The sequence below is a fragment of the Podarcis gaigeae genome (assembly GCF_964106915.1).
Source record: "Podarcis gaigeae genome assembly, chromosome: 7".
Classification (NCBI taxonomy): domain Eukaryota; kingdom Metazoa; phylum Chordata; class Lepidosauria; order Squamata; family Lacertidae; genus Podarcis; species Podarcis gaigeae.
In genome coordinates, this window is record NC_139683.1 from 90,758,998 (window position 1) to 90,776,449 (window position 17,452).

The 17,452-nt window shown below is 42.5% G+C and overlaps 1 protein-coding gene across 3 annotated transcripts in view; it reads right to left on the reverse strand.

Annotated features, from left to right (window-relative positions):
- ADCY2 (adenylate cyclase 2) overlaps window positions 1–17,452 on the reverse strand; it is a 134,870-nt gene that overhangs the window by 42,510 nt on the left and 74,908 nt on the right. For all 3 annotated transcript variants that reach the window (XM_083748572.1, XM_083748571.1, XM_083748573.1), the window contains 4 exons: window positions 16,751–16,831; window positions 9,602–9,671; window positions 7,534–7,631; window positions 5,581–5,665 (listed from right to left, as the gene is read on the reverse strand). In XM_083748572.1, the coding sequence (XP_083604698.1) occupies window positions 5,581–5,665; window positions 7,534–7,631; window positions 9,602–9,671; window positions 16,751–16,831 (334 nt within the window). The remainder of the gene's footprint in view (window positions 1–5,580; window positions 5,666–7,533; window positions 7,632–9,601; window positions 9,672–16,750; window positions 16,832–17,452) is intronic.

The window sequence follows — 17,452 nt, forward strand, 5'->3', positions numbered from 1 at the left end:
AGATAATGGAGGCATATAATTTGGACAAGAAAATTGGCTTCCAGGTGGAAAAATCAAAACTAGAAACAGAACTGTTAGAACCCAAAACTAAGAATTTGTCAAGGATGTATAACTTGCTGTTGAAATGGAACACTCAGGATGAAACGGTGAAATCTGTTATGATTAAATGGGCACAAGATGTTGGACACAATATTATGTTTGCAGACTGGGAACAGTTGTGGAACATTGGTATGAAATTTATGGCATGTAATGCCTTAAGAGAGAATATTATGAAAATGATATACAGGTGGTACATGACCCCAGTCAAGCTAGCAAAAATCTACCATTTGCCCGATAATAAATGTTGGAAATGTAAAGAAAATGAAGGTACATTATTTCACCTTTTGTGGACGTGCCCAAGGATTAAGGCTTTCTGGGAGACGATATATAATGAATTGAAAAAGGTATTTAAATATACCTTCTTGAAGAAACCAGAAGCCTTTCTCCTGGGCATAGTTGACCAATCGGTGTTAAAGAAGGATAGAACTTTCTTTATGTATGCCACAACAGCAGCAAGAATACTTATTGCAAAATATTGGAAGACACAAGATTTACCCACTCTGGAAGAATGGCAGATGAAGGTGATGGATTACATGGAACTGGCGGAAATGACTGGCAGGATCCGAGATCAGGGAGAAGAGTCAGTGGAAGAAGACTGGAAGAAATTTAAAGACTATCTACAGAGACATTGTAAAATGAATGAATCTTAGAATGATGTTGGATTGAAATTAAGTGGTTTCTAGCTGTAATGGTCTAAAAGAATATGAAAAAATGGTTTTTTATAAGTAAAAATTCAAGGTTGTAATAATATAAGATTAAAGATCTGGGTAGAATAATGAGGGAAAGAAACTGCTGAGCTAATATATTGAATTGGAATACAAAAAAGGGAGGTCCGAGGAGGTCCGAGAAACAAGTAAATGAAAAATAATATGATGAGAAGACTGATTGTTTTTAACAATTTTTATTTTGTATTTTTTTCTTTTTTCTTTTTCTATTTTGTAATGCAAAAATCTTAATAAAAATTTTATTAAAAAACACACAAAAGCATCAGTTATTCGGCGATCAGCCTTCTTTATGGTCCAGCTCTCACTTCCATACATCACTCCTGGGAAAACCATAGCTTTTACTATACGGACCTTTGTTGGCAAGGTGATGTCTCTACTTTTTAAGATGCTGTCTAGGTTTGTCATTGCTTTTCTCCCAAGAAGGCCTCTTTTAATTTCGTGGCTGCTGTCACCATCTGCAGTGATCATGGAGCCCAAGAAAGTAAAATCTCTCACTGCCTCCATTTCTTCCCCTTCTATTTGCCAGGAGGTGATGGGACCAGTGGCCATGATCTTCGTTTTTTTGATGTTGAGCTTCAGACCATATTTTGCACTCTCCTCTTTCACCCTCAATAAAAGTTTCTTTAATTCCTCCTCACTTTCTGACATCAAGGTTGTGTCATCTGCATATCTGAGGTTGTTGATATTTCTTCCGGCAATTTTAATTCCGGCTAGGGATTCATCCAGCCCAGCCTTTTGCATGATGAATTCTGCATATAAGTTAAATAAGCAGGGAGACAATATACAGCCTTGACGTACTCCTTTCCCAATTTTGAACCAATCAGTTGTTCCATATCCAGTTCTAACTGTAGCTTCTTGTCCCACATAGAGATTTCTCAGGAGACAGATGAGGTGATCAGGCACTCCCATTTCTTTAAGAACTTGCCATAGTTTGCTGTGGTCGACACAGTCAAAGGCTTTTGCATAGTCAATGAAGCAGAAGTAGATGTCTTTCTGGAACTCTCTAGCTTTCTCCATAATCCAGTGCATGTTTGCAATTTGGTCTCTGGTTCCTCTGCCTCTTCTAAATCCAGCTTGCACTTCTGGGAGTTCTCGGTCCACATACTGCTTGAGCCTACCTTGTAGAATTTTAAGCATAACCTTGCTACCGTGTGAAATTGTGCGGTAGTTGGAGCATTCTTTGGCACTGCCCTTCTTTGGGATTGGGATGTAGACTGATCTTCTCCAATCCTCTGGCCACTGCTGAGTTTTCCAAACTTGCTGGCATATTGAGTGTAGCACCTTAACAGCATCATCTTTTAAAATTTTAAATAGTTCAGCTATTTTAAATAGTTCATCACTTCCCCTGGCTTTGTTAAATAGTTCATTTTAAATAGTTCATCACTTCCCCTGGCCTTGTTATTTGCAGTGCTTTCTAAGGCCCATTTGACTTCACTCTCCAGGATATCTGGCTCTCCAGGATGTCTGGCTCAGGATGTCTGCCACACCTTACACTGAACTATTTCAAGGGTGCATATCTGAAAATGTTTGATATTCCACCCAACAATGCTCCACATTGTTAAGACATTGAAAAGCGTATGAAATAAATCTCTGCCTTCGGTAGCATGGCTGCTTTAACAACATACCCTAAATGTCTACATACCAGTTTTATTACACTAACACCACTTACCTAAACACTTTCATGGAACCTTTTATCAGCATTGATAAAAGCTACTATTAACCAAAAAGGTTTATGTTTGAAGAGAGCTGCACCATTCAATAAAGGTACTGCATTAAGAAAGGGGGTGTGTGATCTTTGTGCCTTTCACTAGAATGAATGCTTTATTTTTTCCAGGTTCCTCCTGTTCTTTTATTTGGCATTACTTGGAGTAGGAACAGCTCTGACCTGAAAACTATCTGTACATTTCAAGCTCAAGAGATATTTGGCATCCATCTGTTAAGTAACATCAGGGACACATCAGGTCACATACCCTTTTTGTTTTCTTTCTCCTATACATCAAAAACCAAGTCGCTTTGGAGAAACTGTCCAGCTTCATTTAACAGTTTCATTTAACAGAAAACACAATGGGCGAGAAAGAAATTGCTTGCAGTCTTGACAACACTGAGTGATGTGAACTCTAGAAATCACCACAGGTTGGTAAGTAAAAGTAAATTAACTCCAGGGAAGAAAGTCCTCAGCGATCCGTTTCCTTACCCAAGCTACGAAGAAGGATATTATGCTGAAGGAACTTTTCTTTATAAGGTGGTCTTCAATAATGTTGAGGTATTATGGCCTCATTACTGGAATTGAGGTTCTAAGAAAAGCAACATGCTCCCAGCACCTACTGAGCTATTCAGCAAAACAGATAAAAAGTATTACTGAAAGCAAGAGACAGGCAGCTGCAAAGGAGACTGGAATTAATATAAAAAATGCCAGGCCTCCCTTAAAATATCTCCTTTTTGTAATAATATGATGATGACTGTACAGGAAGGAAATGTGTATGTTCCTTAGAGGGAGGAACACAAAGCACCTTTGCAGTAATGTAATTACCTCTTCAGAGAAAGAAAACAATCAAAAGCCATCCTTTCATTCTGAGCACAACTTTTGTCTTAAGGCACTTTTTGTCTAGCACAGTTTGAGAGCAGCCTCCGCTGCAGCACCTCCATCATGGCTTCATTTGATCTGATTTTGTATTTTCTCTTTCTCATTTGTTCCTGGGTGCTCTTTACCTACTTGTGGTGCAAGTGCACTCCACAAGGGACAAATCCATCCATTTGCATTTGCAAGTAGGTGCACTGACTTGCCAGCTTCAAGCTCCAAACAGATGAACAAAAGTGCAAGTAAAATGCTTGAGAGCAGGCTAGGATATAATGCCACTAACAATGAGGGACGTTGTCCTAGTTGAGCCCCAAAGTCTCAAATCCCTACTAAACCCCCAGTCAAGTTCTTCTTCCTAGCTGAGATGCAGGCTTCTTCAGCTGCTCTCTTCTTCTGAAACATTTGGGGAAAACAGGAGACAAAGGATGTTACTGCAATGTAGTCAGCACCCGGTGATACCTATATCTGGTCAGTGTTAACTGGATTCCCTGCAACTGCAGGACAATCTCATTCTCCTCTTGCTGGCATAAGTAACAAAGAGCACCATTCAGAACCTGGATCTCCTTAAAGCAGTTTCTTCATTTTGATTCATTGTCCTGAGAACGCTGACCCAAAGTTTTGATAAGCCGAGTTACCAGTGGTGGTGGTTGTGCTGCAATGGAACTCCTGGGGTCAGGATCCGGTAGAACAAGTTCTGTGTTCCCATAAAGACTTTAGATTTCTTTTTCTCAGTGCATAACTATATGTGGCCTTAACTGTGTAGTTCTGGCCTTGAGTACAATTTCTACGCACGCTTAGGGCCCAGCCATGTTTCCCCTTAAATCCAGAACTCTTCGTGCCATTTTCAGTTTGGTCCAGGGCTGGGTGTTCCCACTTGTGATTTTTGCCTTAGATTTTACTTGGGAAAGACCCCCAAAACCCAGTGTTTTCCCCTTCATTCTTCATATAACCAATAGTCTGCTTTTCGTGTTGTCTTCACCTTCAGCTCCCCCCACCCGTGGCAGAGAGTCAGAGAATCAGAAGACCAGAGAATCAAACCATCATTTGACATATACAAAAGGAGCTGCGACCCTTCCAATACCTATTAATTAACACTTATTTTTAAAGACAGAAAATAAAGCTGTGATTGGAATCATTTGACCACAGTTTTTATTAGCGCTAAACAGGGAAGTGTAATAAAAAATTAAGCACTCAGTGAAAACTGGAAGTGCACTGCAAACAGAGAAATTATTCTGTAGGTGATAGGGGGGGGGAAGAAGGAAAGGAGGGAAGAGCAGATTGCCCCAAACACAGCTCCCAGGAAAGCATGCTTATTCCCCTTCAACATCTATTTTAGGATTAGAAGAGGGACAAATATTTCTTTCAGTTTTCTTTGGACTAATGTTTGTCCTGATTCAGCAGGAAACAGCGCGTTTTCCTAGGAAAGGCAATGGGACAAGAAAAAACCCTACTGGACCCGTGATAATAGATAGATACAAAAGGCCAGAAATCACAGGACAAACAGCTGTGTGGATGGGCCCTTACTGTAGTGAGTGAAGACTCAAGCTGTATTAGGGGCCTCCTACTTGCAACTTGCACTGTAAACAAGTCCCCTTACCCTTCCATGCTATAATCCCAAACTGAACTGGAGGCCCCGTGCTGTCCATTTGTGTGGGGGTAGAAACCTGCACTCCAGAGCAGAACTGTGCAGTTTGGTCCTGAAACAACAACCCCTCCATCCCACACAGTAAACTGTTCAATTTCAAGAGCCACTTGTGACCTGAGATGTGCGGGGTTTAGAACCTTTTATCTCAGGATGTTGTATATTAATTTAAATTCTTGATTGGTTATACATATTTTTTTTTGGGGGGGGGGACTTAATTAAAAATTATTCATGCTTGTCAGCAAAAGTCATTGGCTATGACAGGTCAGACAAGTTACAATGCAAGTCTCTCAGTTTTTCATCTCCAATAAAGGTCAGTACATAGCAATGCCTATATGAAAAAGCTTATGCATTTCACATGATTGAGAAAAGTGTTAAGCAAATTAACTCCAAGAAAGGAAGTTCTCAAAAGGTTTATTTCTCACCCAGACAACTAACAGGAAGGGAAAGTAACCTTAGCTGTATTGCATGGGCGTTAAGGCCTCATTGCTTAAGCAGAACGATTTGTGTTGCTAGGGCATTCTCTTAATACCTACCAAAAGCTGTCCAGCAAAACAGATAAAAAGAATGAAGGAGAGCACAAGGAAGGCAGCTCCAAAGGAGATCCCAAGGGCAGACTTTCTACAAGACAGGAAGAAAGGCCTGTTAGAGAAACCAATGTACAAATAAAAGACACAGAAGGAATTCTGGTTGATGGATTGTTCAAGCACTTAATGTGACTGCAACAGCCATGTGGGTCTGCCTCCTTTGAAAATTGCTTAAAAGGAAAAAAGAAAATGCATCATATATTATTGTATCTTAAAGAATAGGCAGAATGAATTCAGTCTTGATTGGTCTACTTTGGTTGTATTGAAATCCCAATGGTACATTCTGGTATGTTTTAAATTTTCAAAACAAGAGTGAATACTAAGGAATCTTTTAACAATTGTAGGTTAGATTAGTTTTAGGTATAAGTAATCTAAATGAATATTTGCACTTGTTGAGGAACTAAGAAGTGGCTTGCTGAATAACATCAACTTTTATATTCCTGCTCTTTTCATCTTTGTTTTTTATTGCAAGCTGATTTGCATGGGCATTTGCCCAGAAAAGCAAGCTAAAAATTATATCTATCATCAATCTCCATTTAGCCACAGATGAGAGTCAGAATACTGGAGGCCCACCACTAACCCCTCCTGCAAACTTTCCTATTAGTACCCATGTGGATTCTGACATGGACTATGATCTATCCAACATGTGAGCAGCAAGGACGTTTACTCCTTCCAGGCAACACCTCTCATTCCATGTGGCAGCAATCTTTCCTGGAAGCCCTTTTGCCATAACAAACATGCTTTAAGACTAGATGTGCTTATGTACTGGGTTTGGAGAAACGCAATGTACCTTCTCAAGACTGCTGTCGTTTTCTTTTTTACATGGGTAGGAACAAAATAGATCTGAGGGGCCAATGCTAGTGTATTGCCCAGGGACTCCCAAAATTGGAGCTAGCTAAGCAGTCCAGCATTCTTTGCAAGAATCCCAGAAACAAGGAGGTATTAAGTAGGCTACTACAAACTAGTCTGTCATTAACCAATGGCACCTTCTGTCTATCCCTGTTTTTAAGATTTCAATATATGTATGGGAAAGATGTTCATTGACAGATTCCTGCAGGGAGCTAATTTTTATCTTCAAGAGCTTTGACTTGAGTTTGATAATTTCAGTATCTTTCACTCTGTGGGGTTGGGTGTTCTTTTTTTTTGTACATTCATGAAGCTTTCAACAGATTTCAGTCAGAGCAGAGGCTTGGACTGCCTAAGAGCTTCATTGTTAAAACATCTTTTGAATATAAAAATCCATGGCAGCCCTCCCTTTTCTTTTACCAGGTGCAGGAGAAAGAAAGCCCTTATAAACACGAGTGGGTTTTTTGAACTTCTTTCTTTCTTTCTTTCTTTCTTTCTTTCTTTCTTTCTTTCTTTCTTTCTTTTTGTCAATTGCTTCCTGACAATCGATGGTACAAGTGGTTTGTTTTTTTGGAAATTCAAGTGTACTGTACATACTGTTCTACTGCTCCCATCCCAATATTCTGAAAGTTTCCTATTTATAAATGCATGAAATTCAACAGCGGTTTGCATTGCAGAAGGCTTTTGAGCAGTTTTGTATGACTTGAACTGCTCCCACCCAGAGGCTCTTTCCCAGAAACCAGTCATTTGTCTGTGTGTCACAGCACAGTGTCCCATCCCAGTGCCATCCAGATATGCTGCAGCAATACCAGTGTTGGAAGGCCAGCTCTGTAGCTCTGTCCCAATGGGCACTGATGGGTCAGAAAGATGTAGGAGGGCAAAACCAGCCAGAAATAGAAGCAGAATTACATGCCAGGATTTATTTATTTATTTATTTATTTAATCAGCCAGTCCCTTATTGAATTTGGGATTAATGGCACAACCTTCCCAGAACTGAAAAGGGTGACAACAACATGAATGGAGATAAACAAAGAGCTGTGCAAATTTCTTACTTACTTGGGTAGTACTAGGATCTGCACAAGAAAAATGCAGAAGAATATAAGACAAGCACAGGTCACATAGTACTTGAACGCAGGAAGCGTTGTTGCTCTATACTAAAACAAAATTAGAAAGAGATTACAAAAAAAACCTAACATAATTTTAAAACAGTTGGTAAAATTAACTCAGTTACTAGAGGACAGGCTTATGTTTCCTGAGCTGATCAAAGACTTTAAAGAAAAGAACTGGAAAAAATCACGGAGAGCAGGTTTATCAGCTGCTCTTAGCTATAGTAGCTAAACAGAACCTCCATGTGCCATGGCGATGCACCTCTGCCCGCTAGTGGCAGAGGGACCAATTATGGGAAATGGGTCTTGCTTTCATGCCCAGCTGATAGGCTTCTGGAAGCATCTCTTTGGTCAGGGGGCACCAAACTAGATGGACTCTTGGACTGATCCATCACAGATTTTATATTGTTATATTGTACCTCTTCAATGGTTTTCCAGAAAGAAAACAGCAAGAGGAGGCACTGCCACTAACAGTTGTGCCTCTCTTGACCATTTGTTTAAAAAATGTTTTACATAAACAAGGGGCTCAAAAACTGCGACTATTTGGGGTATGTAACTATAATTATAGGGACGCGGGTGGCACTGTGGGTTAAACCACAGAGCCTAGGACTTGCCGATCAGAAGGTCGGCAGTTCGAATCCCCACGACGGGGTGAGCTTCCGTTGTTCAGTCCCTGCTCCTGCCAACCTAGCAGTTCGAAAGCACGTCAAAGTGCAAGTAGATCAATAGGTACCGTTCTGGCGGGAAGGTAAACGGCGTTTCTGTGTGCTGCTCTGGTTCGCCAGAAGCGGCTTAGTCATGCTGGCCACGTGACTCGGAAGCTGTACGCCGGCACCCTTGGCAAGTAAAGCAAGATGAGCGCCGCAACCCCAGAGTCGGTCACGACTGGACCTAATGGTCAGGGGTCCTTTAACTATAATTATAGGAAACAAGCCACCAATAAGTTCTCTTGCACAAGTCCTATCAAACTGCACCTGATGCTCCCTTATGCTGCATTTTAGTGGGGAGCTTCCCAGTTGATTGTGGCAAGGCCTACTGGGATAACATGTTTATCATGGAATGTTTCCCTTTCTCCCTGCAATGGAAAATGGGCAAAACCAACTTGACCCAGAAATCCCCAAACAGCCCACTTCTAGCCTTAGAATAAGCTGACATAATTGAACCAGAAATGTTGAAGACAGAGCAGGAGATAACCATTGTGTAGTAGCACTGAAAACATTCAGAGCAAAAAGAGAAAGGAAGGACGACTCTCTCGTTTGGACCAAATGCTCTGATTTGTTAGGCCTGGTGGACAAGCATATATAAAACACAGCAGTGGAAGAACTCAAAACCAACAAAGTTCAAGTTCTCTGGTCAGTCAGACGCCACTTCTATGAAATTTACAGTGCTTTGCAGGAAGAGCTAAAAGGCTGCAATCTGGAGAACAGGCACATCATTTACATTACCAGAAGGAATCCAATTTTGCTCCATGTCAGGAAGGAGATTAAATAGAAGAACTGGTGAGAAAAACTGGTCTACCTCAACTTAGACAGCAACAGGGCCACACAGTTTTCAGGTAAGAGGACCCCCATGTAACTAGAAACTACTAGTGCCATGACTTGCTTTTACAAAATGAACACAGAACCCTGACATTGTATGCTAAGTGTTAAAGATAACGGGACCCCTGACCATTAGGTCAAGTCGTGACCGACTCTGGGGTTGCGGAGCTCATCTCGCTTTATTGGCCAAGGGAGCCGCCGTACAGCTTCCGGGTCATGCGGCCAGCATGACTAAGACGCTTCTGGCGAACTAGAGCAGCGCACGGAAACGCCGTTTACCTTCCTGCCAGAGCGGTACCTCTATCTACTTGCACTTTGACGTGCTTTCAAACTGCTAGGTTAGCAGGAGCTGGGACCGAGCAACGGGAGCTCACCCCGTCCCGGGGATTCAAACCGCCGACCTTCCAATCAGCAAGTCCTAGGCTCTGTGGTTTAACCCACAGCGCCACCCGCGTCCCTTCTATGCTAAGTGTTACTTACTTCTTTTTCCAGTTCTTTGTTATAGAAGAGCAATGATATCCTTTGAATATCCTCAGACTTAAGCCACTGCCTAGAAGAGGAAGAAAGAACATACAGAATATTATACATAAAGCTGGATAATTATTTGCTTATTATATTTTTCTGAAAAGTTTAAGTAAGAGGCACAGGGAAGCCTGAGAAAAGAAACTATAGCCCTGTGAGGGAATACAACCAATTTCAGTTTTTAATATAGAATCATAGAGTTGGAAGAGACCACAAGGGCCATCGAGTCCAACCCCCTGCCAAGCAGGAAACGCCATCAGAGTACTCCTGACATATGGTTGTCAAGCCTCTGCTTAAAGACCTCCAAAGAAGGAGACTCCACCACACTCCTTGGCAGCAAATTCCACTGTCAAACAGCTCTTACTGTCAGGAAGTTCCTCCTAATGTTTAGGTGGAATCTTTTTTCTTGTAGTTTGGAACCATTGCTCCGTGTCCGCTTCTCTGGAGCAGCAGAAAACAACCTTTCTCCCTCCTCTATGTGACATCCTTTTATATATTTGAACATGGCTATCATATCACCCCTTAACCTCCTCTTCTCCAGGCTAAACATGCCCAGCTCCCTTAGCCGTTCCTCATAAGGCATCGTTTCCAAGCCTTTGACCATTTTGGTTGCCCTCCTCTGGACATGTTCCAGTTTGTCAGTGTCCTTCTTGAACTGTGGTACCCAGAACTGGACACAGTACTCCAGGTGAGGTCTGACCAGAGCAGAATACAGTGGCACTATTACTTCCCTTGATCTAGATGCGATACTCCTATTGATGCAGCCCAGAATTGCATTGGCTTTTTTAGCTGCCGCGTCACACTGTTGGCTCATGTCAAGTTTGTGGTCAACCAAGACTCCTAGATCCTTTTCACATGTACTGCTCTCAAGCCAGGTGTCACCCATCTTGTATTTGTTCCTCTAATTTTTTTTGCCCAAGTGCAATACTTTACATTTCTCCCTGTTAAAATTCATCTTGTTTGTTTTGGCCCAGTTCTCTAATCTGTCAAGGTCGTTTTGAAGTGTGATCCTGTCCTCTGGGGTGTTAGCCACCCCTCCCAGTTTGGTGTCATCTGCAAATTTGATCAGGATGCCCTTGAGTCCATCATCCAAGTCGTTGATAAAGATGTTGAATAAGACCGGGCCCAAGACAGAACCCTGTGGCACCCCACTAGTCACTCTTCTCCAGGATGAAGAGGAACCATTGATGAGCACCCTTTGGGTTCGGTCAGTCAGCCAGTTACAAATCCACTGAGTGGTAGCATAGTCAAGTCCGCATTTTACCAGCTTCTTTACAAGAATATCATGGGGCACCTTGTCAAATGCCTTGCTGAAATCAAGGTAGACTACATCCACTGCGTTCCCTTCATCTACCAGGCTTGTAATTCTGTCAAAAAACGAGATCAGGTTAGTCTGACATGACTTATTTTTCAGAAATCCATGCTGACTATTGGTGATGACAGTATTCCTTTCTAGGTGCTCACAGACTGTTTGCTTAATGATCTGCTCCAGAATCTTCCCTGGTATTGATGTCAGACTGACTGGGCGGTAATTATTTGGGTCCTCTCTTTTCCCCTTTTTGAAAATAGGGACAACATTTGCCCTCCTCCAGCCTGCCGGGACTTTGCCTGTTCTCCAGGAATTCTCAAAGATGACTGCCAGTGGTTCTGAGATCACATCTGCCAGTTCTTTTAATACTCTTGGATGCAGTTCATCTGGCCCTGGAGACTTGAATACATCTAAACTAGCCAAGTATTCTTGTACTATCTCCTTAGTTATTCTGGGCTGTGTTTCCTCTGCTGAATCATTTGCTCCAAATTCTTCAGGTTGGGCATTATTTTCTTTATCGGAGAAGACTGAGGCAAAGAAGGCATTGAGGAGTTCAGCCCTTTCTGTGTCCCCTGTTTGCATTTCACCATCTTCTCCTCTGAGTGACCCCACTGTTTCTTTGTTCTTCCTTTTGCTACGAACATACCCATAAAAGCCTTTTTTGTTGCTTTTAACCTCTCTAGCAAGCCTGAGTTCATTCTGTGCTTTAGCTTTTCTGACTTTGTGTCTACACGTGCTGGCTATTTGTTTGAATTCCTCTTTGGTGGTTTTCCCCCTTTTCCATTTTTTGTACACATCCTTTTTTAATCTTAACTCAGTTAAAAGTTCTTTAGATAGCCACCCTGGCTTCTTTAGGCACCTTCCATGTTTCCGTCTCATTGGTATTGCCTGAAGTTGTGCTTTTACTATCTCCCTCTTAACAAACTCCCAGCCATCATGAACTCCCTTTCCTTTTAGTATTACTGTCCATGGGATCTCACCCAGCACTTCCCTAAGTTTTATGAAGTCGGCTTTCTTAAAGTCAAGAAATTGAGTCCTAGTATGCTTGGCTGCTCCTTTCCGCTGTATAGTAAACTTCAGAAGAGCATGATCACTCGCGCCTAATGATCCTTCCACTTCTACCCCACTAACCAGGTCATCAACATTGGTTAGGACCAGATCTAAAATGGCTGTTCCTCCTGTTGCTTCTCCCACTTTCTGGACAATGAAGTTGTCTGCAAGGCCAGTGAGGAATCTGTTTGACCTTATGCTCTTGGCTGAGTTTGACATCCAACAAATAGCCGGGTAATTGAAGTCCCCCATTACTACTATCTCTCTTCCTTTTGCATGCTTGGCCATCTGTTCCAGGAAGGCATCATCTATGTCCTCCGTTTGGCTTGGGGATCTATAGTAAACTCCCACAATGAGGTCCCTGTTATTCTTCTCTCCCTTAATTTTGACCCAAATGCTCTCACTTTGGCTTTGAGGTTCTAAATCTTGGATCTCTTCACAGGTATACACATCCCTGACATATAACGCCACTCCTCCTCCTTTCTTGACTGGTCTGTTTCTCTGAAATAGATTGTATCCCTCCATTATTACATTCCAGTCGTGGGACTTATCCCACCAGGTTTCAGTGATGCCTATTATGTCATATTTAGTTTGCTGTACCAAGAGCTCAAGCTCATCTTGTTTATTACCCATGCTTTGTGCATTAGTGTACAGACATTGAAGTCCATTAATCATTCCCCCGTGTCTCTTATTTAAGGATTTTTTCCTCCCATCACTAGGTCTGCGTGCTGTTTGCTCCATTCGGTCTATGACATTTGGACTCCTACCTTCAGGAGCACTGTCTTCCTCCCCCACATTAGTCAGTTTAAAGCCCTCCTGATGAGGTTTCTGAGATTTTTGGCAAAAACATTCCTCCCAATATAGGGAGTTTGCGTTTCTTAGTGCAGAAAGTATTGATCTGATGTGTAGAGATTTTTCCTATTCTGATTAATTCAAGAAGGTTCTGGAAGCTACTGGAAGCTTCTCTGTATGAAAGAAGCTTCATGATTGTTTGGGTTATACCTTCTGGGAAGCTGGTTTGAACTGGTTCTCTTATCTCTTCCAATTAAGGTCATGCTGACTATAAATATAGACCAGAAGGAGCCTGGGTTTTACTTTCTATCTCTCTTCCTTTTGGTGTGGTATTCTGTACATAGTATGCCTAGTGTTAAGTGTCTTGCTATAGGTTTATAAGTTTTGTAAGTGCTGCAACTGGATTTTTATGGACGGTACCAATCCTGAATGTACTGGATCTGTGACCATTATGTTTATTTGCCTTCAGTAGCAAGTAAAGCTCTGCCGGATGAAGTACAATTGTCTCTGGTCTATTTTTGGGAATCTCTGCTACATGTTTAAGTTTTTTCTCTTCCTCTGGCACTGGCGCATCAAATAGCCACGGTCCATACTGGCAATGAGACCTGATTTCAAACCTTCTGAGTAAACAACACTATATGATCATGTGTTGGTGCTCTTAGTTGATCTGGTCCCAAAATAATATTTGAGAGAGCAGCTTCTTGACATTCAACTCATTTAAGCAATTATAGGTCAAACCCAGACCTTGAATTATATCCCCTAATTATAAACAGCCAGTGAGGATTCTGGAGCTCTGCTACACATGCTCTAGGCAGTCCACTGAACCAGAAGGCAAGAGGAACAACTGCAGATCAAATTTCACACTTAAATTCAGTTTAAGTAGCTGAGGCTTAAGCATGCAAAACAATGCACATAAATAAAAAACGTTTGCATATGTATCAGCAACCTTAGCAAACAGAATCCAGCAAGTAATAGTATCTGTTATTAAGAATGACCAGACCAGTTTTATAAAACAAGACAAGCAGCAGATAATATTAGAGAAGTGATGAATTTGGTAGATTTAAACAAAAATAAAGACCAATTTCTAATTTTATGACTAGATGCTAAAAAGGCTTTTGACAAAATTTATAAACAGAGGTAAAGGTAAAGGAACTCCTGACTGTTAGGTCCAGTCACGGACGACTCTGAGGTTGTGGCGCTCATCTCACTTTACTGGCCAAGGGAGCCGGCGTTTGTCAGCAGACAGCTTGACTAAGCCGCTTCTGGCGAACCAGAGCAGCGCATGGAAACACTATTTACTTTCCCGCCGGAGCGGTACGTACCGTATTTTCCCCTCTATAACACGCAGATTTTTTCTCCTAAAAAGGAAGGGGAAATGTCTGTGCGTGTTATAGAGCGAATGTGTGGTCCCTGGAGCCGAAATATCAGGCAAAAATCAAATCGCGCTTCACGGAGAAGGGAAACCTGAAAAGAGGAAGCGGCTGCTTTCCTGCATTCTGCCTCAGGGTCTTACTGCCCACCCTGCTCTGTTTCCTTGCTGTGTTTGCTGAAACGGAACAAAGAGCAGGGAAAGCCCCTCCCCTCCAGGCAAGCAGAGGGGAAAGCAGATTCTAATTCCTCTCTGTGCTCCGGTGCTGCTGGGGGAGAGGGAGAGAGAGAGGGGGAGGGAGAGAGAGGGGGGGAGGGAGAGAGAGAAGGGGGGGAGGGAGAGAGAGAGAGGGGGAGGGAGAGAGAGAGAGAGGGGGAGGGAGAGAGAGAGAGAGAGAGAGAGAGAGAGAGAGAGATGGCTGGCTTGGGTGGGGGGAAACTTTTGCCTTTCTTTCCTCCCTCCCGTTAAATCCCTCTCCTGCATTCTTAGCCAGCTGCTTCTCTGCACACCCCTCTCATGTCCCTTCTTTGTTTTTCCTTCGTTCCCTACTTAAAATGTGGTTACAAAGCATAGATCCACATGGATCCTCAGGATCTTTGCATTGGGTCACCCCAAATTCACCATCAGATCACATAGCATGTCCATGGCTACAGCCTGCCCCCCCCCCCAAATCACGCACCCACTGTTGCCTGGGGCTGCAATGGTGCAAAAACGTGGTTAAAAAGCATGGATCCACGTGGATCCTCAGGATCTTTGCATTGGGTCACCCCAAATTCACCATCAGATCACATAGCATGTCCATGGCTACAGCCTGCACCAAAAAAATCACGCACCCACTGTTGCCTGGGGCTGCAATGGTGCAAAAATGTGGTTACAAAGCATGGATCCACAGGGATTCTCAGGATCTTTGCATTGGGTCACCCCAAATTCACCATCAGATCACATAGCATGTCCATGGCTACAGCCTGCACCAAAAAAATCACGTACCCACTGTAGCCTGGGGCTGCAATGGTGCAAAAATGTGGTTACAAAGCATGGATCCACAGGGATTCTCAGGATCTTTGCATTGGGTCACCCCAAATTCACCATCAGATCATATAGCATGTCCATGGCTACAGCCTGCACCAAAAAAATCACGCACCCACTGTTGCCTGGGGCTGCAATGGTGTAAAAACGTGGTTACAAAGCATGGATCCACAGGAATTCTCAGGATTTTTGCATTGGGTCACCCCAAATTCACCATCAGATCACATGTCTGTGGCCACAGCATGAAGCACAAAAATGATACATCCACCGTTTCATTCAGAATGTTTTTCCCCTTGTTTTCCTCCTCTAAAAACGATGTGCGTGTTATGGTCAGGTGCGTGTTATAGAGCGAAAAATACGGTATTTATCTACTTGCACTGGCATGCTTTCGAACTGCTAGGTTGGCAGGAGCAGGGACCGAGCAACAGGAGCTCACCCCATCGAGGGGATTCAAACCGCCGACCTTCTGATCGGCAAGCCACAGCGTGTTTAGACCACAGCGCCACCTGGGTATAGAGGTAGCTCTAACTAAATTTCATTTTCCTTTGTGTTTTATAAAATGGATTAAAATATTGTATGACTTGCCTACATCTAGAGTTAAAGTGAATGGCAAAAGTCTGCTACTTTTCCACTGTCCCGAGGAATTGGGCAAGAGCGTCTACATTCACCTTAGAAACCGCCGCCCCCCCCCCCGGCTTGTGCTATTACAGGGCAGTTCACAATTCAGTTGAATATAAATTGGTTTTATCTGCAGATGATATTCTTTTGTTTATTTTGAAGCCTCATACTAACATTCCTATGTTGAGCCAAACAATAGATACCCTTGGTAAGATATCAGAATATTAACTGGTCCAAGTTGGAATGATTTTTCTTGCATTTTTGATAAATTTCTCTCTCTCTTAGTTTTTTTCTTTCATCACTTTGTTTTCAGTAAATGAAATTCTTTTAATAAAGTAAAACAACCACCACCACAACCTATAGCACATTCCCCAACAATGAAGAGGATCAAAGAGCCTCATCTCATATTGTGTTCTAAATAGGTCTCTGAGTCATTTAGCATAGTCTTTGCTCAGTTCTCATTTGCTTCCAATAAACCAGACACCCCAGGTTACTAAAATACTTATTCCTCATCTATAGGAAATTCAGCAATGGAGTGTTTTGGTCCTTTGAACTCCTGACTTCCAAACACAGTGAATCACTGGACTTACCAGAGAGAGGGGTGGGGGAAGGACAGGGTGAAGGGAGCTCAGTGCGGAGTGGCACAGCCAATGAGGCATTCTTGTCATTATGTTGGCAGAACATGAGACAATTCTTCTCAGGGTCACATTGGGCAAGTTACCGGCATTGCAGGGGGTTGGACTAGATGGCCCTTGTTATCCCTTCTGTGTTTCTGTGTGCTTGCACAGTGCCAAGGTCTCGGTGCCTTGCCCCTCCCCACATTGGTTAGCCCCAGTGACATGCTGTTTTCGGAAGCCAGGAGAGCAGCAGTGCCTCACCTACACCACTGCACAGAGCGCTACTGGTGGTATCAGTATCAGGGCAACCTTGTGTGCAAACATACTTTTGAGCGTTTATTCCATCAATTGCTCGAATCATCCTTTCATTCAGTTCTTCTTCAAACTTCTTCTTCTGAGATTTTGTTCTGTGGAGGACAAAAGGGCAAATAGGAGTTAGTAGCCTTGGGGAAAATACCCAAATAAGGCATGGCAACGATTAGAGAGAACAAAGAGAACAGAGAACAAAAAGGAAGCCAGCTCTTTGTATTCCTGTTTTCCTGCAGCAGTATATAAAACAGAGTCTACACAACTTGCCATATTTGGACCTGCATTTAGCATCAGCCATTCGTTTTGCAATATGAAGTTGACTTGTTGCTGAGATGACTTTAGAACAACATAACCAACAGTTTGACTTCAGGTTGTCCAAAACTGCAGGAAACTAGAATTTAGGAATTCTCTTAGAATAACTGGGTCTGATATAGTTGCCCTCAAGTGGACTGGTAAAGTTACACATTTTATAAACTTGACCAGTTACCTTATGTGATTCTGTGGTATCGTGACATTTAGAAGTTTGCAAGAATGGCTTGTTTTATCTCTTCACTCTTCACGATGAAGCCTCTGAATGAACGAACCAAGTTTATCTGCATCACCTGAAGTCTCTGATTATATGCCTGCATGGGCATATTCTTCCTTTCACAAGCCCAAGGTAGCCTAAAAGCCCTAAGAGGAGAGCCTTCCTTTCTGACCCAACTCAGAGCACCCACCAA